Raw genomic sequence first — 26,890 nt, forward strand, 5'->3', positions numbered from 1 at the left:
TTGTTCTCTTTTATCTTGTTTGCTTTGTAATAAGACTTTATTGTTGGATTGCTAATTTCATATAAGGCTATGTTATAGAAGAGACTATCTTGAGTTATAATTACCTATAAATATATTTTTTTTAATTCTCAAATGTAATGAACAGCTTAAAGCACGGCCACTCCAGTTCTATACTTCTAGTACAATATACTTAAGCGTCCGCTGTTCGCCGGAATCTTTATTAGGAGTTGGTGATGTCTGGGGGGAAACATTAAATCAACGGACCACCAAACAATCGTCCACGAAATGGAATAGTATTTTTAACAAGCGATGAATTCATGAATAGATCTTCAGAAGCGGATTACCTTTGGGGATAGGGCCGTTATTACCAGAGTCTGAACGTAGAAATAAATAACCCGAGTTCAAAATAAAGAGAACATCTTGAGCTTAACCAAGGCTGGGAGACTAGAGGGACATGAATGATAGAACAGTCACTGCCTCTCTCTGATTGGCTTTGCGAGCTGTCAGTCTTGCATGCTTGTTTTCCGTTCGGCACTGAGAAGCTGACAGAACTCTCGATTTTTTTCAGGCGAGAGGCGTACGAGAGGAGGTCTGTGACTGTGTAAGCGCTGGGCTTGAGACGGGACGGCCGCAGAATGCGTTGGCCGTTGTCTGTGAGTTACCTGCTTCTCTGTGGGCAGATGTTACTCCTGTTCAACGTACTAATGCTGCACTGCGTCTCCCTCATCTACTCCCAAAACACCACCAGCCCCACCACCTCAGCCGCCACTGCCTTCCTTACGGTTACCGGGACAGTACGCAGCAGTCCCGTACCTTCGGCCTCTGTCGGGGTCAACATCACCGTCGAGTATGATCCGTTGTCTCCATTAGTGCTCTGCTCCTTCCTGTAAGCGTTTTTGTGGCCGTTGTGTTTGCTTATTAGTTCTGTGAGGCACTTAAATTATTTATTTCTGTTTAATAAACAGTACCTTAGATCAGTGCTTAGGGGGTTACAAACTGCACGCCTTTGTGTGGGAGCAGGGCAAAGAAAACAATCTCAACCCTCGGGGCTGGCATTAAGACATGCAGAGGCCCAGGACAAACTGGGGAGGGGGCTCCTGCCTGCAGGCTGTACCTCCTTCAGCCTGAACCAGACATGACACTTCCTGTGGAAAAGGTATCCAGGGCAGTTTCCCTGCTTTGGCCGTCCCTAACACAGGCCTGGTCTGCCCCAGTTGCCAAGCTCGCTGGTTCTCAAGTCGTGGCTTAGGACCCTACATGGGGCGACAGTATATAGTATTGTAGAAATAATGCTGCGCCTCTCCTGGACATGACTGCGACCTGTGCCCAGTACTGGCAGTCAGCATAGGTCCTGTTAGACCAGAAACCCATGCAGAGTACAGGTTGCATACTGTACAGAAGGCTCTGTATTGGTTGTTGCTGCCTTCATTCAGGGGAGGAGGAAGTGGATGGGAGAAATGGTCTTCTATTTTTCTTTTCCATCATGAAAGTAGGATAAAAGTTTGGGAAGTACTGCTTGACTACCTTTTAAATCTTAGCTGCTAAATGCTATTTGAGCCAAAAAGGTTTTGGTTGGGCTACGGCCCTGGTGACCCACCTTCTGTTGTGTATGGACTTATGTTTTATATATAACTTATTTTAACTCTCATATGATAGACAAAACTTCATATATGTAATCTCTTGGTAATATAGCAGTTGCCAATCTATATATATGTGCCCATATGCTATTGTATAAAAGTGATTGTGAGTATGTCAAGTGACCCATTTATGCATATATATATAGTCCTTGTTTCTATATAAATTTGAACTAGCTAGCACAGGGTTGAAACCTTGAGCAGTAGTGACACAGTTCCCAGGGTGTTCCATTTTTGTGCTTAATTACATTTAAAAATTATGAAAGGAAAAATCTTCCTCACACTATGCAGCTCAATTGGTAAAGGAGCTACAAGATGTGGATGCTGAGGTTTTCATGGATTGCGGGTTTGGGAAAGACTTGGAGTGATACTAAAAGCACAAAATTGTAGGAAGAATCTTGTCATGACCTTCAGTCATCTTTTGTGTAAATTTCTAGTTTGTTTAATTTAAAGTAATTTTATTTAAATATTCTTATTTGGACTTCACTGTCAATGAGGATTCTATGTGAATTTTGAAATCCGTAAATAAGCTTGCAGCATGAAGGAGGCTGATGCCTTCTAAATCTCTCTAAATTCTCTTTGGTTATCGTGCATAGGCCAGAGGAGTTTATTGAATGTGAAGAACCTATTGACCATTTTGGAAATTCCAGCATGCAGCAGTTCCTTGGTGATGGGTGTAAGAAGGTAATAAAAAGACAAGTCTTTTCTTGGCTGCAAATATGAATGTTTAATTTGTAAAGTTTGCTGAAATTTGGGTGCTTAGATAAAAAATGCATTTCAGTGATTACCAAAAAATGCATAGTTTTTTGAAAAAATCTGACAGAGGCACCACTTTAAGGAAATGTAACTTTTGTTTCAACCAAGTGCTATATAAGGATTACATAAGAACATAAATGCTGTACTGGTGCAGATCAAAGGTTCATTGAGCCTAGTAGCCTGTCTGAGAGTAATCAGTCTTAGTTCCAGATACCTGGTAAGATCCCAAAGAGTTTATATGCCTCTCAGGGGCCTTTGGGTGGGGTGGGGAGGGGAGGTGCTGGGCAATCTTTAGCTGTGGAAAATGATTGTCTATATTAGATCAGAGGTACAAGGATAGACAAAAATATTTTTGGTTCTTGAAGTGGAGCAGGTCATTAAGCACTTGGAGAGGGAAGGCCTAGGGGCTTTATAGGTTTAGGATTGAGTTTCAAAAGGCAGTGGTGCTGGCCCAGTATTTTAAAGGAGCTCTCTCAATGTATTAGATTTGAAGAGACCTGTAGAGGATTGTTCAGGCTACTGCCCTACATCCCTGTTGAATGTGATTATCAAAAGCTTTGCTAAGGTATAAACAGCTAGGTTGGAGGGTGTAGTGACTTGGTTGGTGCACAGAGGTCAGGTAGTGTTATCCATGGGCAGCACTCATCTGACACTGAAATATCAAACAGAAAAATATTCTGCATGTCATCAGCATAGATGTAGTAAAATGGCCCTAATCTCCTTTCCTAACAAGTTAAAAACATTAAACAAAACAGGGGACAATGGGGAACCTTGGGGAACACCACATCCTGAATACTAGATCCTGGAGGTTTCCCTTTGTCTACCAATACAATAAGATCAGGATTTTAAAATGAGGAAACCCATTGCAAACTAATCCAGTGACACCTATGGAGTCAAGCATAACTAATAATGTATCATGATATGCATGATAATTTCTGAACCTAAATCCAATTTTTATTTGTTTCATTTCTATCCCACATTTTCCCACCTATTTGCAGGCTCAATGTGGCTTACATGGTACCGTAACGGCGTTCGCCAGTTGCGGTGTGAACAAATACAGGTGTTGTTGATGGTAAGAAGGATCATGTTTGGTAGATACCTAGGGGGAAGATTAGGGAGAGGGGATGAGGGTTAAGGTGTGTCCATTACAGTCTTTGGTTTTGCAGTGTCGCAGGGACTTGGGTTTTTATGTTGGGTCAGTGGGGTATGCCTTTTTGAACAAGTTTGTTTTTAGTTCTTTCCGGAAACTTAGGAGGTCGTACGTTGTTTTTACTATTTTTGGCAGTGCATTCCATTGTTGTGTGCTTAAGTAGGAAAAGCTGGATGCATAAGTTGATTTGTATTTGAGTCCTTTAGTACTTGGGTAGTGGAGATTTAGGTAAGTTCGTGCTGATCTTGTAGTGTTTCTGATTGGCAGGTCTATGAGGTCTGTCATGTATCTCGGGACTTCTCCGTAGATAATTTTATGAACCATGGTGCAGACCTTGAAGGCATTGAGGCATATTTTCAAAGCACTTAGCCTTCCAAAGTTCCATAGGTTTCTATGGAACTTTGGAAGGCTTAGTGCTTTGAAAATATGCCTCAATGTGTTCTTTGATTGGGAGCCAGTGCAGTTTTTCTCGGAGTGGTTTGGCGCTATCATAGCATGTTTTTCCAAATATAAGCCTGGCTGCTGTGTTCTGGGCGGTCTGAAGTTTCTTTATAATTTGCTCTTTGCATCCCATGTAAATTCCATTGCAGTAATCTGCGTGGCTTAGTACCATTGATTGTATCAGGTTGCGAAACATAGCTCTCGGGAAGAATGGTTTCACGCGTTTGAGTTTCCACATTGAGTAAAACATTTTCTTTATGGTAGAGTTTGCTTGGTTCTCTAGGATGAGGTTTCTGTCGATTATTACTCCGAGGAGTTTTAGGTTGTCTGCTTTGGGGAGGGTGTGACCTGGGATACTTAGTTTTTTGGGTTTGTATGTGTTGTATTGGGAGGAGATGATGAGACAGTGTGTTCTTTCTGTGTTGAGTTTTAGTTGGAATGCATTTGCCCATGAGTCCATGACGTTTAAACTGAGCTTGATTTCATTGTTGATTTCTGACACATCTTGTTTGTATGGGATATATATTGTGACTTCGTCAGCATATATGAATGGGTTAAGGCCTTGAGTGGATAGGGCCTTGGCTAGTGGGGTCATCATGAGGTTGAAAAGGATCGTTGATAATGGTGATCCTTGTGGTACTCCACAGTTTGGTATCCACTGTGATAAGTCTGTGCTAGATTTCACTTGATATGTTCTGGTGGTTAGGAAGCCCTTGATCCATTTGAGTGTGTTTCTGCCATTTCTGAAGTAGTCTAGAAGTCTGAGTATTATATTATGGTTGACCATGTCGAACTGGAGAAGTATACTTTTACCTGTTGCTATTTCCTGCTTGAATTTGGTTAGGAGGGAAAGTAGTACTGTTTCGGTACTATGTAAGGGGCGGAAACCTGATTGAGATTCATGTAGAATTGTGAATTTGTTTATGTAATCATATAATTGTTTGGTTACCAGACCTTCCATTAGTTTGACTACCAGTGGGATAGATGCTACTGGTCAATAGTTGGTAATGTCATTTGTTTTTTTCTTGGTGTCTTTTGATATTGGGGTGAGTAGAATGTTGCCTTTTTCTTTTGGGAAAATACCTTGCTGAAGCATGAAATTTAAGTGGGATGTGAGGTCTGTTATGAAGCGGTGGGGGGCGGATTTTATTAGGTAGTTAGGGCAGATATCCAGTTGACAGTAACTGTTGGAATATCTGTTAATCGCTTGGGTGACAGTGTCGACGGTGCAGAGGGCGAAATTTGACTAGGTTTTTGGTGTCCGTGTTGTCCTGAGGTAATACTTTGTGTAGGTTCAGTATTTTTTCGTTGAAGTATTTAGCAAGGTTGTCTGCAGATGGGGTGTCGTTATTGGTTGTGGTGGCCGGTGTTGTGTCTGGCAATTTGTTCACAAGATGGTATAGCTTCCTTGTGTCGTTGTAGTCCAGCCCTATTTTAGTTTTGTAGTATGACCGTTTGGGTTGTCTTATTGTGTATTTGTATTTCCTTTGTAATTGTTTCCAAGAGTTAAGTGTATATTGATCTTTCATTTTTTTTCCACGCACGTTCCAGTTTCCTGGATTGTGTTTTTAATTTTTTCAGTTCTTCATTGAACCATGGTATTGTGTTGTGTCTGCGTGAGGTTCTTGTTCGTAAGGGTGCTATTTCATCTAGTGTCTGTTTACATCTTTTGTCCCATTCTGAGAGATAGAGTGTGCAGTCTGTTTGTGCTGTCCAATTATTGGTGTAAATCTGTTTCCAGAATGTTTGTCTATTTGGCCTCTTGCGGTGTAGGTTGTATGTTCTCTTGTGTAGAGAGACCCCCTTTTCCGCCATTTTAGGTCTAGGTTTAGTTTGTAGTGATTGGTCCATGGTGTTTCTGTCCATTTGGTTTCTGTTATTAATAGGTTCTGATCCAAGGACAGTTTGTGTGAGATGAGGTCAAGTGTATGCCCTTTCACATGGGTTATTTGCATGTGAGGCCATTTAAGATCGCATGAGTGAAGGAAATCCTTGCATTTTCGTGCGTTGGCAGAGTTTGGGTCTTCTAGATGAAGATTTATGTCTCCTAGTACCAGTAAGTTTGAGTTGGATATACAAGTATTGGAGATGAAGTCCATGAGGTTTGACTGGCTATCGTTCCAATTGCATGGTGGTTTGTAGAACAGCATACAGTTTAGCTGGTCAAGCAGGGTTTTATGCTGGATTCTGATTGAGGCTATTTTGAGTTGGGTTGTTAAGGATTCGCCTGTGATTTCTATGGTGGAGTGGGATTGGTATATAAGCGCTATACCTCCACTTCTCTTTTCCTTTTTGGTCCAGTGGGCGATTTTATAACCTGGAGGGCATAGATTTAGGATGATTGGGTCCTCTTGATTATGAATTAAAGTTTTGGTGATGAAGAGTAGATAGAGTTTAGCTGACATGATCCATTCTGTTATTATTGTTCTTTTGTTTACTATGGATCTTGCATTAGTGTAGCCTACTTGTATTTTTTGGTAAGGGTCTTCTGTACTGGGTGTTATGTGGACTTTTGTCAGTTGTTGTTCCTTAATTTGTGTAGATTTTTTGTGGCCTTTTTTTCCCTTCTGTTGAGGGTGTCCGTTTGTTTGTGTTCTTTCTTCATGTTGGTTGTTGTCGGTGTGATGAGGTGTGATGTCTCTGTTTAGTCCTTGGTGGTTGTGTTGTATGTGTATCATGTTCCTTTCTGCGAGTGGGGTGGTAAGTATTAGGTGGATTAGCGATAGGGAGTAGGTTATTATGAGTAATTTGGCAGTGTTCATTGTGGTTTTGGTGCGCTCGGAGTGGGGTGTCAGGAAGTTTGGTATTTTATGAGTCTTGTCTCGGTGATCTCCGGTATAATTGTTTGTTTCTATATTCATACAGTCGATGGACCAATTCCGGTTAGTTTATGGCTGGCCGGTAAGATCTGAGGATGGATATCTACTCTTTTGGCAGTCTTTGGTGCAGTTTCATCCCAAAGTAGTTTATAGCTGGTCATTTCTTCATCATAAAGCAATGCTGTTCCAGATGCCATAGCTCTTGGACCTGGTAGCACACACAACTTCTCTTCCTCTGCATTAATGAAGCGTCCTGTCCTTATCTATCTTTCTAAATTCAGTAATCAATGACAAGAAGGCAAGTTTTGTTGTTATGTTTTTTTCTCTAAAACTTAATTGTATTGTGTCCAAAATATTGAAATTCTAGAGGTAATTCTGTAATTGTGAAGCTACCACTGCTTTGGCAGTCTTTGCTGGGATAGAGCATTTGAACATGCATTCACATCTTTTTTTTTTTTTTTTTTTCCTCTCATCTTTTAGTATCAGTTATGAGCCCAAGAGCAGTGAGAACCAGGGGAACCATGTTCATTTCCCACTGTGGTTCTTTCTGACTGGGCAAGTCACTTAACCCTCCATTGCCTCAGGTATAAAATAACTACCTGTATATTATATATGTAAACTGCTTTGATTGTAACTACAGAAAGATGGTACATTAAATCCCTTAAAACTCCGTTCCCCCAGGTTAACAAATAAAAGTAACCAGAAAAAAACCTCAGAGTGGGCTGTCTTAAAATTTTTTTTAACAAGTATGCTTGCCAAGGGTCGAGGTCACAGTATCCACTACCAAATTTAACTAATTTTTCAGATCATTAGGACCCACAAACTTATCCCAAATCTGATCAGTAAACATACCTCCAGAGATGATTGTTTAGTGATAATGATCATAGTTCTCTTACCCTGAAGTTCTTCCTTTAAAAAAAAAAAAAATCAGCTAACTCAGCAGCCAAGGGACCTTTCTCTTTGAAAATGTTTGTTGGCTTAAATAATGAATTAACTACACAAAACAGAGTTTTATTTCATTTCCACTCGTTCCCCACCATCTATTCACACAATGGACCCCTGCCCCCTCCCAAGCAGCTTCCCTCTTTACAGATGTTCCAAAACAGTATCTATGCTCCTTTTAACTTGTACTATCCCCAAATCCCTGGTCCTTCCCTAATGCTTACACTCCCATATATATGAATTAATTTTTAATCTAGAGAGAGCATTTCTGATCAGCGGATTATAAACTACATTTATAGTCGACTCTGGCTCACCTGCAGGTTGGAGTTCAGTGACACTGGTTCATCAGTAGTTACTGCATTTTGTTGTTAGATAATTGAATGCCTTTCTTTTTAAATTTATATAGTATGACTTATTCCAGGAACAGTGCTGTATGCAGTTTATTGGTAGGCATATGAAGTCATCAGTGCAATATTTTGTTCACTTTTCCATGTTACAAATAGCATCATTGAGCTAATAACTGAAAGATTTTTGAATTGCAGCTACTTCTGCTTTTCTATGCATTTTGGCACCACACAAATTGTAATGTTTTGTCTTGGCACATAGTATTCTGTGTGTAAATGCCATGTTGTACTTTATTACTGAAGTGTGTACTTTTGAATAAGCAGCAAAGTACTGGAATTATAATTCAGGGTAAATGGAAACAATAGATGGCTATCTCACTGAGGACCTGATTTACAAAGACATTATTTTTCTTCCCATTTTATGTCTGTTCAAAAGAACAAATGTAAATCTAATTATGATTTTTTTTCTAAACAATCAGAAATGTCTTTTTTTATGAACTTGGTCTGATTCAGATCTAGGTGATAAAGAGGCTCATTTTCAAAGCACATAGACTTACAAAGTAACATAGGTTACTATAGTAACCTATGAAACTTTGTGTTCCCCTAGTCCATTTATTAAATGGACTAGGGAAAAATCCACTATTTCTAGGCTAAGCAGTATAAAATGTTTTGTACTTTTTGGGGATCTTGCCAGGTATTTGTGACCTGGATTAGCCACTGTTGGAAACAGGATGCTGGGCTCGATGGACCTTTGGTCTTTCCCAGTATGGAAATACTTATGTACTTATATAACTGTGTAAGGCTGTGTGTTTTGAAAATGAGCACTTGTCTTAAGGGTTATTTTCTTCAAATAGAAACACAATATGGTGTTGCTTGGCATGTTACCCAGATTCTGAATAACTTGTCCTTTTTTTTTTGACTTCCTAAATGTAGGTCTGACTCTTTTCTATTTATTTCAAAAAGAAAATCAAAGATACATTTAGTATTAAACATAATATTGAAAATGTTTTGTTTAGTTTTTATATTCTTTTCACAGTTTGGAGGCCAAGCATATGCTGACGTTGACCACACTCCAGTTCAGTGTAGGGCACTGGATGAAATTGAGTGTGTAGCACCTCGCTCATTTCCCCGAGGGAAGAGAGCTTGTGTCAAGTAAGTGCTACCATTATCAACTTAATAGTGGGGAAAGGGTAGTTATCAGCCACCTGACACTGACTTACTTCTGCCTTTTAGCTAGATTTACATACATAGTAGATGATGGCAGAAAAAGACCTGCACGGTCCATCCAGTCTGCCCAGTATTGTTGTGGTATACCCCATTAGTTCATGCTTGTTTTATCAAAGGTCTCATGTTATGCAGCAGAAACTAGTTAATGCATATTAACAGCATTAGTATGTGTCATTAATTCTAGCCATTAGTGTTTCTTTCCACTGCCAGGCTTCTCTTTACCTTTAAATCAAAAGAAAAAAGAGGCACATTATTTTTTTCCTGGCAGAAGCAGATTCTTCATCTGTGGACTGGAAGAAAGAGTATTAAAAAAAATTTTTTTTGTTTTTTTTGTTTCCTTGCCCATGCAGTAGTTCTTGCTGTGACCAGGCCACATTCCCAGATATCTGGCCTGAATAATGATGCTTCATGGTTTGTTTGTTTGTTTGTTTTAGCAAAGAAAACATGAAACCAAAAATTTTCACAAGACGTCAAGGAGGCAACACCAGAGTGGAAGATGCTAAACACAAGTCCCAAGATGATCAGATGTAAAACTTTATCCTCCAAGTTCAATATGCAGATGTACTGACAAATGAAACACCTTAGTTTATTCTCCAAGTTCAACATGCAAAAGTGCTGACAAGTGAAAGCCAACATGGGCCATGTTTCGGTATGTAGGCCTTCATCAGGGGCCCTTAAAAGCCAGCAACAAAGTTGGGCCATGTTTCTGCATGCAGGCCTTCATCAGGGGCCCTTAAAAGCCAGCAACAAAGTTGGGCCATGTTTCTGCATGCAGGCCTTCATCAGGGGCCTTTAAAAGCCACCAACAAAGTCACATATGCACCCTGAATACAGAACCTTATGTCCTGAAAATGCAGCTTCAGCTCAGAAAAGACACTGTTCTTTTTGTGTTGGAGCTGCATTTTCAAGACATAAGTTTCTATATTCAGCGTGCATATGTGACTTTGTTGCTGGCTTTTAAGGACCCCTGATGAAGCCCTGCATATTGAAACACGGCCCGTGTTGGCTTTCACTTGTCAGCACTTTTGCCTGTTGAACTTGGAGCATAAAGTTTTACAACTGATCATCTTGGGACTTGTGCTTGGCATCTTCCACTCTGGTGTTGCCTCATGTATTTTTTTTTATCATTGTTGCCCAATTTGGGTGATTGTCACTAGGGCCAGCCATCAGCAGTGCTGTTCTTATCCTTTCACTGCCACTCAAGAGTAGCTGATCAAACAGCAGTTTTGTTCTTTGCTAGCTGCTGCATTGCCACTGCTAATGTAAACGAACCTACTGGGTGGTTTGGGCAATCGGAAGAGGGCTGAAGGTAGCTTAGGATGTGAGATGGGGAAAAGGGAAGTTCTGCAGCTAGATAAAGGAGGTAAGAGAGTCCGTGTGTAGGGGTCAGGAAAAGGGGTGAGAGTGACAGGAAGGCTAATGGAGAGTGTTTTTGGGTCAGGGAAGGAAAGGGAGGGAGAATGCTGGGGATCCTAGTGCCCATTCATATTAATATTGTAGATATAGTAATTACAGACCTGATGTGCTAGCCAAAAGCAAATCTGTCTTTGGGAGAATGTTGATTCAGGGAGGCCCTAGCTTCCCGCTCCCAGAAAGGTATTGCTTGGGTACGTCCCACTGGTGTAGATTGGTGTAACAGGGATGATAAAGTAGGTGATATTTATTCATACCTGTTCATTTCCTTTCTTTGAGTCCTGTTAGACCAGTCCAGAACCCGGCCAAGTGGTGGGTTTTCTCTTTCAAAAGTTGTCAACTGAACAGCTGATTTTAAATTAAGGTTGCTGTAGAGACTGGGCATGAAGAGGAGGAGTAGGGAGCAAGAGGATACCGACTACAGTAAATATTTTGAAAATATATTTTGTGTTTATTTAAACGCTTTTTCTGACATTCATTTGAAGCTGTTCACTATTTCATAAAACTATCACATTTTTTTCTTTATTCCTATAGAAATGGTACTTTCCTTATCATGCTAGAGTAGGCCAGACTAGTGAGTTATGTCCCCTTACCAGTGAAAAATGGAGAGATTTTGGATGACTCTGGGAATCCTTCAGATCCATTATCTCTTCAGCAGCAGCATTTGTGAAAGACCTCTGTTCAGCTGTGGTACCTCAGTTTTCGGGGAGGAATCACAGCCGTTTTGTGATTGAAACAATTCTTTTATCAGGTCAGGAGAGGATCATGCTCTGCTCCTTTAGGGGTCAGGGTCTGCCCCTCCCCCCAACGCCTTGGGAGGTCAATTGCACAGGGGGCTTTATTACAGGTGGTCTTTGCAGAATGAGACTTCCCAGATTTGACCCTCAGGGGTTCCAGACTGATGTATGTTAAAGACCCTTTCTGAGATGAATCAGAGTAAGCTTTTTTTGTATCTCAAAAGTAGATGCCTTAATGATGGTGATGACCAAAAGAATTGCCATTCCAACTGAAGGAGGTTCTGTTTTTAAGGATGCTCATGACAAGAAGTTATAGCTGCTTCTTAAACAGGCCTTTAGTTCTGTGCCTTTGCAGCAGTGTGGAGGTTATGTAGCTGAGGTTGTGGTATGCTGGATTCAGCAGCTCCTGGTTTCATCAGAGGTAGCTCTTTTGGAGTCGGGTTTGGATTTCATTTGTGCCAGGTCAGTTACCTCAGTGGCTGTGACTCATCGCCAATTTACTTAAATTTCCTTTTCAGGGTAATCTTTTTGGGGAGAATCTCAAAGTTAGGTAATGGTTTGAGTGACTCTAGACCCAAGCGCCTTCTGGAAGACAGGTCTCCTTCCAGTAAGATGTTAGCCAGTAGATCTCCTGTCACGGTTTGGGTCATTCCCAGATCTCTAATGAGAGTTCTCCTCTGTAGGTGTGCAGAATGGGACTCAATATACCGCTTTTCTACAGTTTTTGCAGAAGTGTGGCTTACTCATTTTAGATGGTCTGGAGCTCTTGTGCTGATCCCCTGCTTCTCTCTTCACTATAGCTGTAGCGGCAGCAAGCAAAAAACAGGTGCAGGGACGTTCCCCTCTGTGTGCTTCCGCTGGCTCTGCCGGACCCAGAAACAGGAAGTTTGTTATAAATGGTATGGAGCTCATGCGCCGATCCCCTGATTCTCTCTTCACCATGGCTGTAGCGGCATCAAGCAAAAGACAAGTGCAGGGACATTCCCCTCTCTGAGCTGCTGCTGTTTCTGGGTTCGGCAGATCCAGCGGCAGCACGCAGAGGGGAATGTCCCTGCACCTGTCTTTTGCTTGCTGCTGCTACAGCCATAGTGAAGAGAGAACCAAGGGATTGGTGCACAAGCTCCAGCCCATCTAAAATGAGTAAGGGAGTGGGAGAGGACAGGGAGACAAAATGGGGTAAAGCTGGATACAGGAGCCAGGGGAAGAGACAGGGCAACTCAGGATATGGAGGATGAGGAAATACAGGGCAATGCAAGATATGGGGATGAGATGAGATGGGGCAGTGCAGAGTATGGGGGAGTGAAGAGAGACAGAGCAGTGCACAATATGGTGAGGGGGAAAAGATGGGGCAATGGAGGATATAGGGGAGATAAGGCAATAATAGATGGCTGGGGGTGGGAAGAGAGGTGGTGCAGTGATGGTGGTGGGGAAAGAGGAGAGATGGAGTGATGGTAGATGGTTGGAGGGTGTACTGAGAAGACAGAGTAATGTTGGATGGTGTATGAGAAGGAAGAGATGGGTGACACTGAATAGTGGGGGGAGAGAGACAGAGAGGCGATGCTGGATAATGAGAGGAAAGAGAGAGATGCAATGCTGGATGGTTGGGAAAAGAGGGAGAGATGGCAGGGGAAGAGAGGAAGAGATGTGGAAATGGGGGATGAAAGGAAAAAAAGAAGGGAGATGGTGGACATGAACAGAAAGTTGGAGAAGGGAAGAGAGGGGAAATGCACATAGATGGCAGGGAAAGGAAGAGAAGAGAGAAGGAAGGATTTACAGCCCATGGATGGAGGGAAAGGGAAGAGTTGGAAACTAGATAGAAATGAAAATGATGCAGAAAAATGGATGAAAGTTGGACATGACAGATGGATATAGGGCAGGGAGTGAAGAAGAAAGGAGGAGAGAAAAGATATAGTGAATGGACATGAGGTCTTGGAAACAGAGTTCAGAGCACAGAGACAGGGAACAAGATGATTAGAAAAATAAAATCACCAGACCACAAAGTTAAGAAAAATTATTGTATTTTCAGTTTAGTAGTTGAAATATGTCAGTTCTGAGAATTTACTTCTTGCTGTCTATATTTTGTACTAAACAGGAGGAAATGTGAGTGGGGATGTGTTATGTGATTAATCGCACGATCAAAATTTTTTACCGTGATCAATCGTGCAGTTAAACATTTTAATCGATGAACAGCCCTAGTATTTACACATTTCCATTAAGGAAGTTCATAGGCAATACCTGAGGTTTTGTGTGCTGCAGAGAGCTTTATCAGTTTTGAGTTCTGCCCTTCAGTTTGGCAGTGGTTCCCAAGACATTCTCCAAAGTAATGGTAGTGGCTGCAGCGTTCTTGTGCAAAGAAGGAATTTGAGTTCACCTTTACTTAGATGGTTGGTTATCTGAACTGGTTTTGAGAAGGGTTCTCAAAGGTCATGACCAGAGTTAGGTCTCAGGCCAAAAGTGGCCGTTGGCTGGTTTTTATTTTGCTGCACATCCATTTTCTGTCCCCTTAAAAAGGGGCCTTTTTCCAGGATGCAGTAAAAATTGGCCCAGCATGCACACAAACGATGCGCTCGTACTGCTGCAGGCCACTTTTTGCTGCAGCTTAGTAAAAGGGCTCCGATAATCTTATAATCTTATAATCCGAATGTACAAAAGTTTGATGCGGGGTATATAAAGATTGCTAGAACATAGTCCAGGAATTACAGGGCTCCTTTTACTAAGTGGCGGTAGGCCCAACGCGAGCTTACTGCTTGCTATACAGAAAGTACCACCGGGCTACCACAGCAGCCCAGTGGTACTTCCCACCCCTAGCACACCAAAATTTCCAGCGCTGGAAAAGTGTATTTATTTTTGTAGTGCTGGAGTATATGCGACGGTAATTACTGCCTGGTTACCACCGGGTTATCGCGGGAGCCCTTGCCGCCACCTCAATGGGTGGCAGTGGGGGCTCCCCCCAAAATGGCTGCATGGCAAGTGCTTCACTTGCCACCCGGCCATTTCCTGTAGGAAAGCAAGACTTCCCTTTTGGCAGCTGCGGTAAAGGGGGGACTCGGCATGCAAGTAAAATATGTGCCAACCCCAGTGCTGGCCCCCCTTTTGCCGCAGCTTGGTAGAAGGGGCCCACAGTGACTCAAAATAAAATCAGATTAAGCTGTGACCAAGTTTTAGAATAAAAAAGTTTTCAACAAGCTTCTAAATAGAAGATAGTTATTAATTGATCTTAATGAAACTGGAAGTGCATTCCATTATTGAGACTGCCTGATAAATCAGAAAAGACTGAAACACTTTCAGTGAGGTTACTCCTTCAACATTGGGGAAACTAAGCAACATCTGATTTCTCGCATGTTAAAGTTTGTTACTGTATAAAGATGGGAAAAAAAACCTGCCATTATGGCTTGTAATTCCCTATGATAAATTTAAAAACTAGAGTGCACAATTTAAATTGCACTCTTGCCTCAATCGGAAGCTAATGAAGTTCTGGATAATAAGAAGAAATTGATTTACATTTATAAGCTTTATATATCATAAGAACAGCAGCATTCTGATCTTGTTGTAGCTTTCTTCTAAAAATAATTTTGAGCACCCTATATATACTACATTACAATAGTCAAATTGGGCTAAAAGCACCGACTGGACTATCCATCTGAAAACATTTTGATTAAAACATTTCCTAATCGTTCTCCTGGATTGGCCACTGTTGGAAACAGGATGCTTGGCTTGATGGACCTTTGGTCTGTCCCAGTATGGCAATACTTATTATGTAACGCTGTGGTTGGGTTGTGAACTTTACCAAGAGTTGTCTAGTTCCATCCCAAGTACTTGAGTATCTTGGGGTCTGCTTCGCTACTCAGGAAGGAGAAGTGTTTTTCATCCAAGTGAATACACAAGACTGTGGATGAATTAAGTGCCTTTTGTGCAGTACAAGCACCGAGTGTTTGGGATTATCTTTAGCTTCTTGGTTGCGGCAATGGTGGAGATTAGTACCATGGTGAAGGGCACATATGAGAGTGCTCCAACACGCATTGCTATTGAAGTGGTCCTCTCAATTTCAAACGTTCAAGGCTTGTCTTCCACTTTCAGCCTTTCTCAGGAGGCAGCTAGCTTTGTGGGCTATTTTACTTCTATTGAGGGACATCTTTCTGGAATTCCCAGACTGGACAGTTGTAATGACTGATGCTAGTCTGCAGGGTTGGGGAACCCGTTGCTTAGGGAAGTAGGTTCAGAATTGTTGGTTAGCTCACGAGTTCTTGAGGGGCCTATTGGTTGTTTGGAGGTAAGGACAGTTTGGTTGGCCTAAATTAGCTTTCAGTCTCTTCTAGAAGGGAGAGCAGAAAGTTTTGTTTGAAAGTGTCGCAGCGAAATGAGTGCACTAGGGTCCTTGGAGAGCAATGAGCTTTGTTCTTGGGCAGAGGATCATCTCTTGGTGATCTTAGCCACTCATATTGCAGCAGTGGGCAGTTTTTAGGCAGACTTTCTCCACCATCATCAGTTGGACTCAGGAGAATGAGAACTGTGTCTCACATTTTCGCCTGGTAGTGGAATGGTGGGAAAATCCTGGGTTTTTTTTTCTTTGACAACACAACAGAATATGAAGTGCCCACTTTTGTTCAGTTGCAGGAAGGAACCAGGAGTGTTTGGGCTAGATGCACTGGGTCAGCCTCTATATTTCTTTCCTCCTCGGGTGCTTGTAGCTCAAGTAGTGCGCAGGATTACGAAAGACCCATCCCTGGTGATTCTGATAGCTCTAGGTTGACCTCATCCTCCATATGCAGATCTTGTGTCTCTATTAGTAGGACCTTTGTTACTGTTACCAAGGGGACTAGGCTTTTTTTTTTTTTTTAAGGATCCTGTGTTAATGGAAGACTCAAATCTCTTGGCCCTTGAAAGGTGTTGCCTGAAAAGAAAGGTATTTTAGGCCCCTGTCATAGCTCTTATGCTGAAGGCCCACAGATTTACTACTTAGCTTATGTAAGTGTTTGGAGAGTGTTTGTTTGAGTGCTGGCATTCAGCTCACAATAATATTCCATGGAAAGTGAATTTTCTCTTTTATGCAGAAGGGGCTAGAGCGAGATTTGTGTCTCAATTTATCTAAGGTACAAGTGCCCTCTTATTTTGGGGCAAAATGAGTAGATCTGTGTTCCAGCCCAACTAAACGTAGTTAGCTTTTTGCTGGCAGTCATGTGCATTTATCTTCCCATCAGAGTGGTTGTGTTCCAATGGGGTCTTAATTTGATGCTGACTTCATTGGCTAGACTTCTTTTTGAGCCTCTCCATTGAATTTTTCCTTAAAAGATCTGACCATTGTGTGTGTGGTTTTTTTTGTTGTTTTTTTTATTTGTGGTTGCCATGTTTCTAGCTAGGAGGGGTTTCAAAGTTGCAAGCCCTTTCTTATAGGAATCCCTGTCTCTCGCTTTCAGCACACTCTTGCCATTTGTACTGTTACCTCTTTCTTGCTGAAAGTGGTACCTCCGTTTTCATGTGATTTAGAAAAAAACACCTTTCTTCTTGCTAGCAGACTTCCAAAGAGGCTTAGGTATCACTGCATAAGCTGGATGTTGGCAGGGCACTCATTCGTTATCTGGAGGTCACTAATTCCTTTTGTATATCAGCTCATCTGTAATTTTTAGTGACCTGTGTAAGGGTCAAGTGACTTGAGTTTTTTTTTGTGTTTGATCAAGGCAACAATTGAAACAGTATAACATAGTAAATGACGGTAGATAAAGACCTGTACGGTCCATCCAGTCTGCCCAACAAGATAAACTCATTTTACATGGTATGTGTTACTTTCTACGTATACCCAAGTTTGATTTGTCCTTGCCTTTCTCAGGGCACAGACCGTAGAAGTCTGCCCAGTACTGTTCTTGATCTAACGTCGAAGCCCCTTAAAATTTACACTGCAGTCCATCCCTATCTATTCAGTCACGATCAGGGCGTAGACCGTAGAAGTCTGCCCAGCTCCTGTTTTGTTTCCCCAATTACCGGCGTTGCCACCCAATCTCCGCTAAGATTCCATGGAACCATTCCTTCTAAACCAGATTCCTTTGTGTTTATCCCATGCATGTTTGAATTCCATTACCGTTTTCATCTCCACCACCTCCCACGGGAGGGCATTCCATATATCCACCACCCTCTCTGTGAAAAAATACTTCCTGACATTAGTCCTGAGTCTGCCCCCCTTCAACCTCAATTCATGTCCTCTAGTTCTACCGCCTTCCCGTCTCTGAAAAAAATTCACTTGCGGATTAGTACCTTTCAAATATTTGAACGTCTGTATCTTGTCACCACTGTTTCTCCTTTCCTCCAAGGTATACATGTTCACGTCAGCAAGTCTCTCCTTGTACGGTTTGCAACGCAAATCCCATACCATTTTTGTAGCTTTTCTTTGCACCGCTTCCAGTCTTTTTACATCTAAACCAGAAAGTAGTCCTGCAAGATCTCCACGCTCATTCGATGAGAGCTCAAGTGGCTTCTTGGGCGCAAGCCAGAGCAGTGTCTCCAGAGGACAGGTGTAGGGTGGTGACTTGGTCATTGCTGCATCTTTTCATCAGGCATTAATAAGGTTGATGTCTAGGCTAGAGGGAACTTTACCTTCTTCCCACCCTGAGGGATAAGCTTTAGTAGATCCAACTAGTCTAGACTGTCTAGCAGAATGATAAGGAAGGTGAAATTTGCTTCTTAAATCCTGTTAGACCAGTTCAGGATTCACTCTGGAACACTGAGGGTTTTGAAATTATCTATGGGTTCTTTGCCTGCCGCTGTTTTGTAAAAAGCTTCATATTATGTAAGATGTTCTGAAAGAGTATTTGTTTTTTATCACAAGTATTTTGTTTCTGTGATTTACTTACAGCTTTTGCATTAGCGTGCTGACAGAATCTTGGCTGTACCACCTGTTATACTGGTGGTACAATTAGAATCTTCTTTTTTTCTCTGTCGTCCTGTGCTGGTAAGGGGAGCGAGCAACCCAGTAGTCTGGAATAGTCTAGTAGGGTTCAAGGAAAGGAAGTTATCAGGTAACAATAAATGTGACAGTCTCTAAGAAAACATGACTAAAATCACTAGAAAAAATTGGTTTTAATGAATTCTATTAAAGCAGCTTGTAATACCACGGTCCAAACCCCATCCTTTTATGTGAAAAAAAAAAGTTATAGAAATTCAAACAAGTAACTTTTAGACTGCTTATGGATCCATGACATGAAAATTGCTCATTCTCAATGTTTATGATCTGTGACGTTTTGTTTTCCCAGAGATGGTCACAAATATTACCATTAACTTAGTAGTTCTTGTTGGCAGGTTGTTAGGATGTAATCTTGCTCATGTCCACAAGATGGAGCCAAAACGTTAACATTTGAACAGCACGTGTGCTTGGGAAGTCTTCTTGCAAATGTAAGATGTGGATGCTGGTTCAGACCAGTGGTCCAATGAGCTTAACATCTTTTTTTCTGATGGTGGCCAGTCCAGGTCATTTGAAAGTATAAAGTAGATCCTAAATAGTAATTTGTGCAAAATGTGTTAATTTGTTAATGGTCGATATGGTGTGATGTGATATAATAATAGTTTGAAAAAGAAGTAATTCCATGTTGTTTTCTTCCAGACGTAAGAGATTGATTTAAATGTCTCCATCTAGTTAATAATGAATGGATCTGTCCATGCTAGAATTTCTCTGGGAGTGTCTCCTTTTTGTTTTGTTTTCATATACTTTGGTCTTTATATTTTAATTTCTTCTTCCCTTTAAGGTACACTGGGCATTATTTTATCACTACTCTTCTCTACTCCTTCTTTCTGGGCTGTTTCGGAGTGGATCGATTCTGCCTGGGTCATACTGGCACTGCTGTAGGGAAGCTGCTGACCCTTGGAGGTCTGGGAATATGGTGGTTTGTCGACCTTATCTTGCTCATCACAGGTGGATTGATGCCTAGTGATGGCAGCAACTGGTGTACCATCTACTGAAAGAAGAGCACAAACAGAATGCAAGTGTGCATGTATGATCATTTACAGCTTCTTCCAGGAGCCAGTAGCCTAAATGTGGTCATGGCCTGCATCCTAACCTTTTGTTGTAAGAGATCTGACAAACAGAACACATTACACTTGGAAAGATCTTCAACTTTCTTCTTTTGCTTAATGTCTGAAGGACATTCTTGGTTCCAGTATTGGTCAAATTGAACTGAGAAAAACTACTTATGTTTATTTTTTTGACAATAGTATTTAAGATTTGTTATTTTGAAAACTGATGTCATAAATCTGTATTTAATAACTCTGGAAGGTTAGTATTTGTTGCAGAGAAGTGATTTTGGAAGCTTGTACTATGGAATGATTGATCAGCTTTTTCCAGGATCATTAAGAATAGCTTCTCTCCAGTGTGACAGAGGAAAATGGGAGACCCTCTTAGGTTTGGAAATCCTTGAGCTAATGATTGAGTGTTCAAGGGCCAGCTAGGATTGCAGCAGTCCTAAGAAATGTGTGTTTTCTAGCACTAGACTGGCAAGTTGACCTGAAAGAATTAATATTCTAGGGCAGCAGATTAATTTTAACAGGTGGACTTGGTTGGGAATAGCTACAAAAATGTTTGTATTTGCCAAAATATGCTTACTGTTTCTACAGGATGTGCTTATGTTCCAGTCCATTTCCTCATCCTTGTGCTGGAAGCCTTAAAAAAAGTTCTTGTTTCATGTGTTAGAAGACTACAAATGTTTGCAAAAGCTGATCTGTTCTAGTCTGGCTCTGATGTGCCTCATGTTTATAAAATGCTTTGGGATACAGTTCTGTCTGTGAAGGCAGTCGAATCAGCTTTCCTCGTATTGCCCATTTGTGCTTATTATGAGAGGAGTGGAGCCAGAAGCTGCCTGTTATGGACCAACACTCTTGCAAAGCTTTTGGAAGGATCTGTTTGCAAAACACCTCAGGGCATAGTAAAGCTGTACACTAAGTCAAATATAATCAGCAAGATTGCCTAATTTTGAATTATACTACCAGGCAGTGAAACTAGTGGAGGTGGTGTGCAGTGGTTCCACTTGACACTACTAGTTGTGTGTAGTTGGAAGAAGCACAGATGGAGGATTTCTCACACTTACTGCTGTTGACCTAACTCCAGGATGAATGAGGGGGTATAGTGGATATTGCAAATATTGCCCTATTGTGACTTACACAGTGGCAGTTTGGTGACAGGTTTGCAAAGTGTTGGGCATTGAAGGAAGAAGTTTTCTCCCCACTTTCTCTCTCTCTTGGTAAGAACCCAAAGGTCTCATACTGCACTTTTCACCTGAAATGGGGGAATGAGACCAGAAGGGACTATGTTTTCTGTGGCAGTTGATTAAAAGGGGGGGGGGGGCAGTTAAATGATTTTATGGTGTTAGCTCAGGAATTTGACCTGAATCTACAGTCAGAGGGACTCAACATTCAGATCTGAGATGCGCTGGCATGACCTGACAGGCAGGCTGGCTGGCATTGCTGCTGGCTCACCTATGTAGAACTTTGTGTTCCCCTGGCTTGGATCGCAAATGGATATCATGGCTTTCTTTTATACTACTGGATGCTACTACATGGTTTGAACTACTTCAGCAGATTGAGGCAATGGGATGCAGATTTGAATGAAGCATTAAATAGTTCTGATTGGGAAGTCATATGGCCAGTGGTTCATTTGATCTCCTTATGCTCTCATAGAGTAGAACTCTAGACTTGGTTATTACACCATGCCTGTAGGACCCCTTTTATTTAATATTCAACACGCTGGAGCTAATTCTGACTTGTGTTGGAGGAGCTACAGGTGACTACTTCATATGTGGTGATCCTGCTTCTTGGGGGCATATTTTTGGCAGCAGGTGGCAGATGAGATCTAGAAAACCTGTCGTTCTTGCCCCTCTGCTATGTCTATTAGAGGGATGTGGATCTCATGAGCGAGGACCGTGAGCTAGGTGAACATTTACTGTGTGCTGTCAGATATACTGTGGCTACTTCATGGAAAACCACACCAATATTGACCCATTGGGCTGCACAAGTAGTAGGAATTGTCTTATACATTGAAACGGAATGTTGATGCTTATACATTGAAGGGTAATATTGATGTTTATAACAGGTTCTGGGGGAAGTAATAGTAGAGAATGATGTAACAGTTGAGCTGTTTGACTACTAAAATTATGTTAAGCCGTGTATTTCTCTAGGGGGGAGAGCTTTAGAATATTTTCTTGTATGTTGGATGCACGTCTATTTTTTTCCTGGCATTTATTTTTTATTGTTAAATGTAAATTGTATGTCTTGTTAAAGTTTAAAAAAATATATAAGCAACTTGTAGAAACATTGAAATTAAGAGGCTTTAATGGCTAATTAGCAGAGTTTCTTTGGCACAGGGAAGGGGTAAAAATAAGTGTATTTGGCCAAATTACTTTGGAATAAGTTAGTGTTTTTAAAAAAAAAATTAATAATATATTTAAATGCCTTAGTGTAATTAAATGGGAAAAAGTAGGACGGGGCATAGTTTTGCAAGCAGCAGGCAAAATACACATGTCCTGCATGATGTGATATCCTTACAGAGTTGGTTTTAACAATTACATAGACTGTTTTGCTCTCTTTATGCTGCTGGCGTGTTGTTCAGTCACAGAACTTATAGCCATATTTGCCCAGAAGTGGCTATATGTATGTTGCAATTTTTGTGAAGAAAGTGATAATCTCAAATTATTTTTTTTTCCTGTAAGCTGAGTTCAGCTGCACTAACGGGAAAAAAAACCCTAAGTCTGGTGTAATAACGTGCAGGAGGCTTAGTGCACAGCTTACCTTGGGTTCTGCATCCAGATTTCTTCTGCTATTATAGTATTGTATGCAAAGAGGAATTAAAATTCAGCAGCAGTGAAGGTATTTGGCTATTTAAACCAGGATGCAAAGCCGTACACAGACCTGATCGTATGGTTCTCTAATGCTGGGACTTAAGGGTAAGGTCTGAGGAGTAAAAAGTTAGCTTGTCCTGTTGCTGCTAGCGTTTTAATGTGGGTTTTGTGCCAGTGTGAAGTACTCGCACCTTTTCTCTTCCTCGCCTTTAGAAGGGAATAGGTGGACAACATATTGAATAAAATGGGGGGGGGGGGGGGGGGGGGGGGGGGGGGGGGGGGGGTTGGCAGGAAGATGTGGTGAGATGATTGCATCATCGAAGGTGGGGTTAAGGGGGAAGTACCATGGCTGTGAAATGATACTTCAGTTTCTGAAGTTGAGCACATTGCCTGTTATCATACCAAAGTAACATTTATGTATAGAATATACATTTGGCATTCCAGAAATAGTCTCCACCCACCAATTTCCCCTATTATTGCACTGAATGATTTCTGATCCTGAAACAAAATGTTATGTTTACTCAGGTTCCCTTTGTCTAATATAACAGTTTTACTTTCATATACATAAAATCCAATTTCTTATAGTCTCCATTTATATATATAATATATATATAATTTCCTTAGGTTCCCTTTGTCTAATATTACATTTTGTTTCAAGATCAAAAACCATTTAGTGTGACACATTCATTAGTAGGGGAAACTGGAGGGGTGGAGACTTTTTTTCACATCACTGTCCATGTCTAAATCATGTGCATCACAATGCAAGCATATGTAATGTTTCCTGGTCTTGTTAATATCTGTGTGAAATATTGATTTGCTGTTAATGTATGTCCGAAACTAAATGTACACATTCCATGGAGACTGGTGCACTCGCTTATGTTTGTGTGCATTTTTTGCACTTACATTATTTACTGTATAAATTGTTTCCTAATGCCCATATTAAAAAAAAAAAGTAACTATACTGGACTTGCATGTACAGCTATAGTTCATGGGTTATTAATTGCACTTTTTCTCTGATACTGATGTGTTGCAAGGCTTGTCCCATCTGCTCCTTTTTAACTGATGTAGTTCCTGCTCGGCTTGGCATAGTTTGCAGCCAGGTAAATTATTACAGGGTTGTTTGGCTTTTCTTTGGCTGAAGTAGCAGGAGGTTGTAGGGTGGCTTGGATCTGACAAGGCTTCCTTTCTGACACTGTGATGCCATTTGTTTTTGTAGGCCTTAACAAACCGCAACCATTCAGTCTGAACTGGATGAAAAATTGCACTCCAGAAAACTTTCATAGCCTTAAAAAAAAAACAACACATCTCTGTTCTGATGATAGGCTTTGTAAGGGATGCAGTGTTATTAATGGCAATATCTATGTTACATAAGAATAGCCATACTGGGTCAGACTAATGGTTCATCTGGCCCAGTTGTTTTCAAACAGTGGCCAATCCAGGTCACAAGTACCTGGTAGAAAATAAAATAGTAGCAACATTCTGTGCTCCCAATCCCAGGGCAAGCAATGGCTTCCCTATGTAGGAATTACAGTTGACTAATAAGTTTTCTTGATTTGACTAGCTTTAATATTAATCAAGGGCGCATATGCAATAGCTGCAGTATGTCTGTTCCCCCCCCCCCCCCCCCCCCCCCCCCACCACCACCACAGTGGAAACCATGACTATGGTACTAAGGCATTACTATGAGATGATTAAAAAAAACCAGTTTTATTAGAATTTAAGATGACAAATGTTAAGTTACGTGTGAATCAAGACCATGAAATATATACTTGTTACCACACACCCTTTTTACTGCTCACTTTTTCCATTAGGGCAGCTGTTGATTATAGTGAAATAATAGTCTTGTGAAGATCTGACTGATGAAACCAGGAAAAGCCAAATCTCCAAAACAGGCATTTCCCTTTGAAAATCTAAACCAGCAGGGGAATGTGGGTAGAAATGCACGTGCTGTAAACAATATGCATGCTTTCTACACTATGTGTACCTATGCAGAAAGTCTAAAACTTGCCCTTGCCCTCCTAATTCTTAATCTTAATTAAAATGGTGCTTCATCTCTTTGATATTTGGCAAATATGAAAATGGTGCTTCATCTCTTTGATATATGGCAAATATAAAGAAAAACTCCTCCTCCTCCTCCCCCCATAGACTGCAAATGGGCTAGAAGGTAAACAGATGCACAGTAGCAGAATAATTAAAAGATTTAAAAAAATAAATTTTAGCCATTATATTCAAAGTTAGAGGCATATTTTCAAAGCACTTAGACCTACATAATAACCTATGGAAATTTGTATGGCTTAGTGCTTTGAAAAAGAGCCCCTTAGTGTGTCTTGTCCTTGCTTGATCAGTTTCTAGCCCTGCTAGAAAGAGACTGAATACTATGTGTTTTATAGAACAGTGTGATAGGAAAAGCCGTGCACAGCTAAGTAAGTTTCTGAAAATGTCTGTAAGCAATAATCTTTAAACTAGCAGATGGCCTCATGTGTGGTTTGAACACATACTGTAACTCATACTATGAGAAGTTCAGCAGAGGTAGGCAAGGACTCAGTCTGAATCAGAAAGTAAGTGCTGTTTAGCCTTTGATGAAAACTGCACCGCTGAGAGTTTGAAACAACTGAGGTCACCTTCACTGAATTGTCACATAGGATCTTAGGATGAGTTAAAGAAACAAAAAAGTCACTTTAATTTGCATTCCTCCTCCAGAAATGAATATCCATGTTCCAGTTTTGTTCTTATAATTTGCTAGCCCGTGGGCCTTTTGTAGTTGTCCACACTGGTCTGCAGTAGATTTTGATGAGATAAATACTGTATGTTTCAAAATGACCAGCTGCAGAGCCTTCAGTTCAGCTGGTAAAGCAGCAGTCCTTTTAACCAAATGCATATGGGAAGGAAGGGGTGCTGGGTGGAACTAAATAAGGAAATTTTCAGGCTTATATATGTAAGAGAGTGGACAGTGGAGGAAGATGCACTGTCTTGGAGTGATATCATGTGTGAACTGATGCTGTCTGCCTGGCAGCTGGGATATACTGTTAGCAGTATGGAAAGGAGTAACAGGACAGATTGGATGAGGCAAATTAGTCTTTCTTGGCTATCATCTACTATACCACAAACTTTTTTTTTTTTTTTTTAAAGATGGGGTGTTGCTGCCAGAAATTAGACCAAGAGTGGACTCTATGGACCTTTTGGTTTTCCTTGAGCCTGTGCAATGATTTTAAATATGATGTGATCTCAAATGGAAAAAGAAAATAGGGAATTGCCCCTATGGTAGTGAAATTAGATTAAAGTGATGAATCCAAGGCTGCCTAGACTCTGTGCCCCTTATTTTCAAAAGGAATTGTGCTGCATTCTGTGCCTATAGCAAAACCCATTTATTGATTAAGGGACTTTGTCTCTTACTAGTACTGGTGCTTGAAGGTAAACTACAGCTTCTCATAGACCAGCATTTCTAACTAGCTTAAGGCATATTTTCAAAGCACTTAGCCTTCCAAAGTTCCATAGGTTTCTATGGAACTTTGGAAGGCTAAGTGCTTTGAAAATGAGCCCCAAAAATTAGAGCACACCGAAGTCTATAGCATCGATTTGGCCTCATAACACTTCATATTCCCTTAAACCCCTGTTTAGGAGAAACACCTACAGAAAAACTGATATAAATATTTACTCTGTTAAAATGCTCCTTTTCAAGAATTTTATGATGACATTATTGCTAATATTTTACTATGGATTTATGAAATAATACTGAAAAGAAGAATTGATTAATTTTATTTGTGGTGCTCTTGGTGTTCCTTTGTAAGGTGCTCTGCTAAACTGTATGTCGGGGCAGTAGAACACCTTTTTAGGTTGGAGCTTAACTAACCAAGCTCTCTAGTTGATAATGACATATGAGACAAAAAGTTGATTGGACAATGATTTACCTCTTCCTGCTGCCTAGGCTACAGACTGCTGTACTGGTTGATTACAAATTTAAATTCTCCTGTCAAGGGAAGTCACAAAGACCAAAGGAAGAATGAGTGAATAATATGCGCTAGGCCTTTTTGGAAGCTTGTCTATTCCAGCACAATTGCGGGAAGGCAGGCAAGAGAATAAGTTCTTAATGTTACTTTGTAAGTTCAGTCAACTTCCTCTGGGACAACAGTCAAGATCACGTCTTCATTTCCTCGGCGTACTACGATAGAAAGAGCATGGCTGTTTTTCACAGCTTCACTTACGTCTTCTGTGGAGGACACTGTTTTACCATTGATACCAATAATCACATCATGGTCCTTCATGCCAGCACTGCAAGAAAGAAGCCAAGAAGGAATCACGTGATATTTGTAGTTCTTTCCAGTGCCTGAGGATGGGAAATACTTATGAAACTCTAAATTATAGAGAAAAATAATAATTTGCATGATCTGTTTGCAATTGTACAACTCTGGCCTATGATATATGCTATGAGAAGTATTTCCAAGCTTTCAACATAATCAACCATAGTCCTAACATTAGCCAGCTAATTGCCTGTGCCAATTTGGCAAAATACTGAGCATTTGCTATCACTTACCCATATATGTGCTGCATTTTTCAAACCTGCATCTATAAGAAAAGCCAGTTAAGGAACTGTGTGAAGTAATATACTTTTTTGAGGT

At 40.8% G+C, this 26,890-nt stretch overlaps 2 protein-coding genes across 2 annotated transcripts in view; one reads left to right on the top strand and one right to left on the bottom strand.

The window, feature by feature from the left end:
* Positions 1-509: 509 nt before the first annotated feature.
* Positions 510-19,417, top strand: TM2D2 (TM2 domain containing 2). The gene is made up of 4 exons (XM_030201907.1): positions 510-886; positions 2,231-2,318; positions 9,123-9,238; positions 19,194-19,417. Exons 1-4 carry the CDS (start codon positions 636-638, stop codon positions 19,405-19,407), a joined length of 669 nt encoding a protein of 222 aa, XP_030057767.1. The 5' UTR covers positions 510-635; the 3' UTR covers positions 19,408-19,417.
* Positions 19,418-23,983: 4,566 nt separating this feature from the next.
* The window catches only part of HTRA4 (HtrA serine peptidase 4), a 54,836-nt gene continuing 51,929 nt past the window's right edge, over positions 23,984-26,890 (bottom strand). Inside the window, exon 9 of the mRNA XM_030201908.1 lies at positions 23,984-26,543. Coding sequence (XP_030057768.1) covers positions 26,378-26,543 — 166 coding nt within the window. The 3' untranslated portion in view covers positions 23,984-26,377. The remainder of the gene's footprint in view (positions 26,544-26,890) is intronic.

This window comes from Microcaecilia unicolor, chromosome 4, assembly GCF_901765095.1.
Source record: "Microcaecilia unicolor chromosome 4, aMicUni1.1, whole genome shotgun sequence".
Taxonomy (NCBI): Eukaryota; Metazoa; Chordata; class Amphibia; order Gymnophiona; family Siphonopidae; genus Microcaecilia; species Microcaecilia unicolor.

Excerpts from the sequence above, each read along its gene's own strand:
- TM2D2 (XM_030201907.1), top strand. The coding sequence starts at position 636 with ATGCGTTGGCCGTTGTCTGTGAGTTACCTGCTTCTCTGTGGGCAGATG. Across the intron at positions 887-2,230 it reads TTAGTGCTCTGCTCCTTCCT|GCCAGAGGAGTTTATTGAAT; the intron begins GTAAGCGTTTTT and ends TATCGTGCATAG. Across the intron at positions 9,239-19,193 it reads GGGAAGAGAGCTTGTGTCAA|GTACACTGGGCATTATTTTA; the intron begins GTAAGTGCTACC and ends CTTCCCTTTAAG.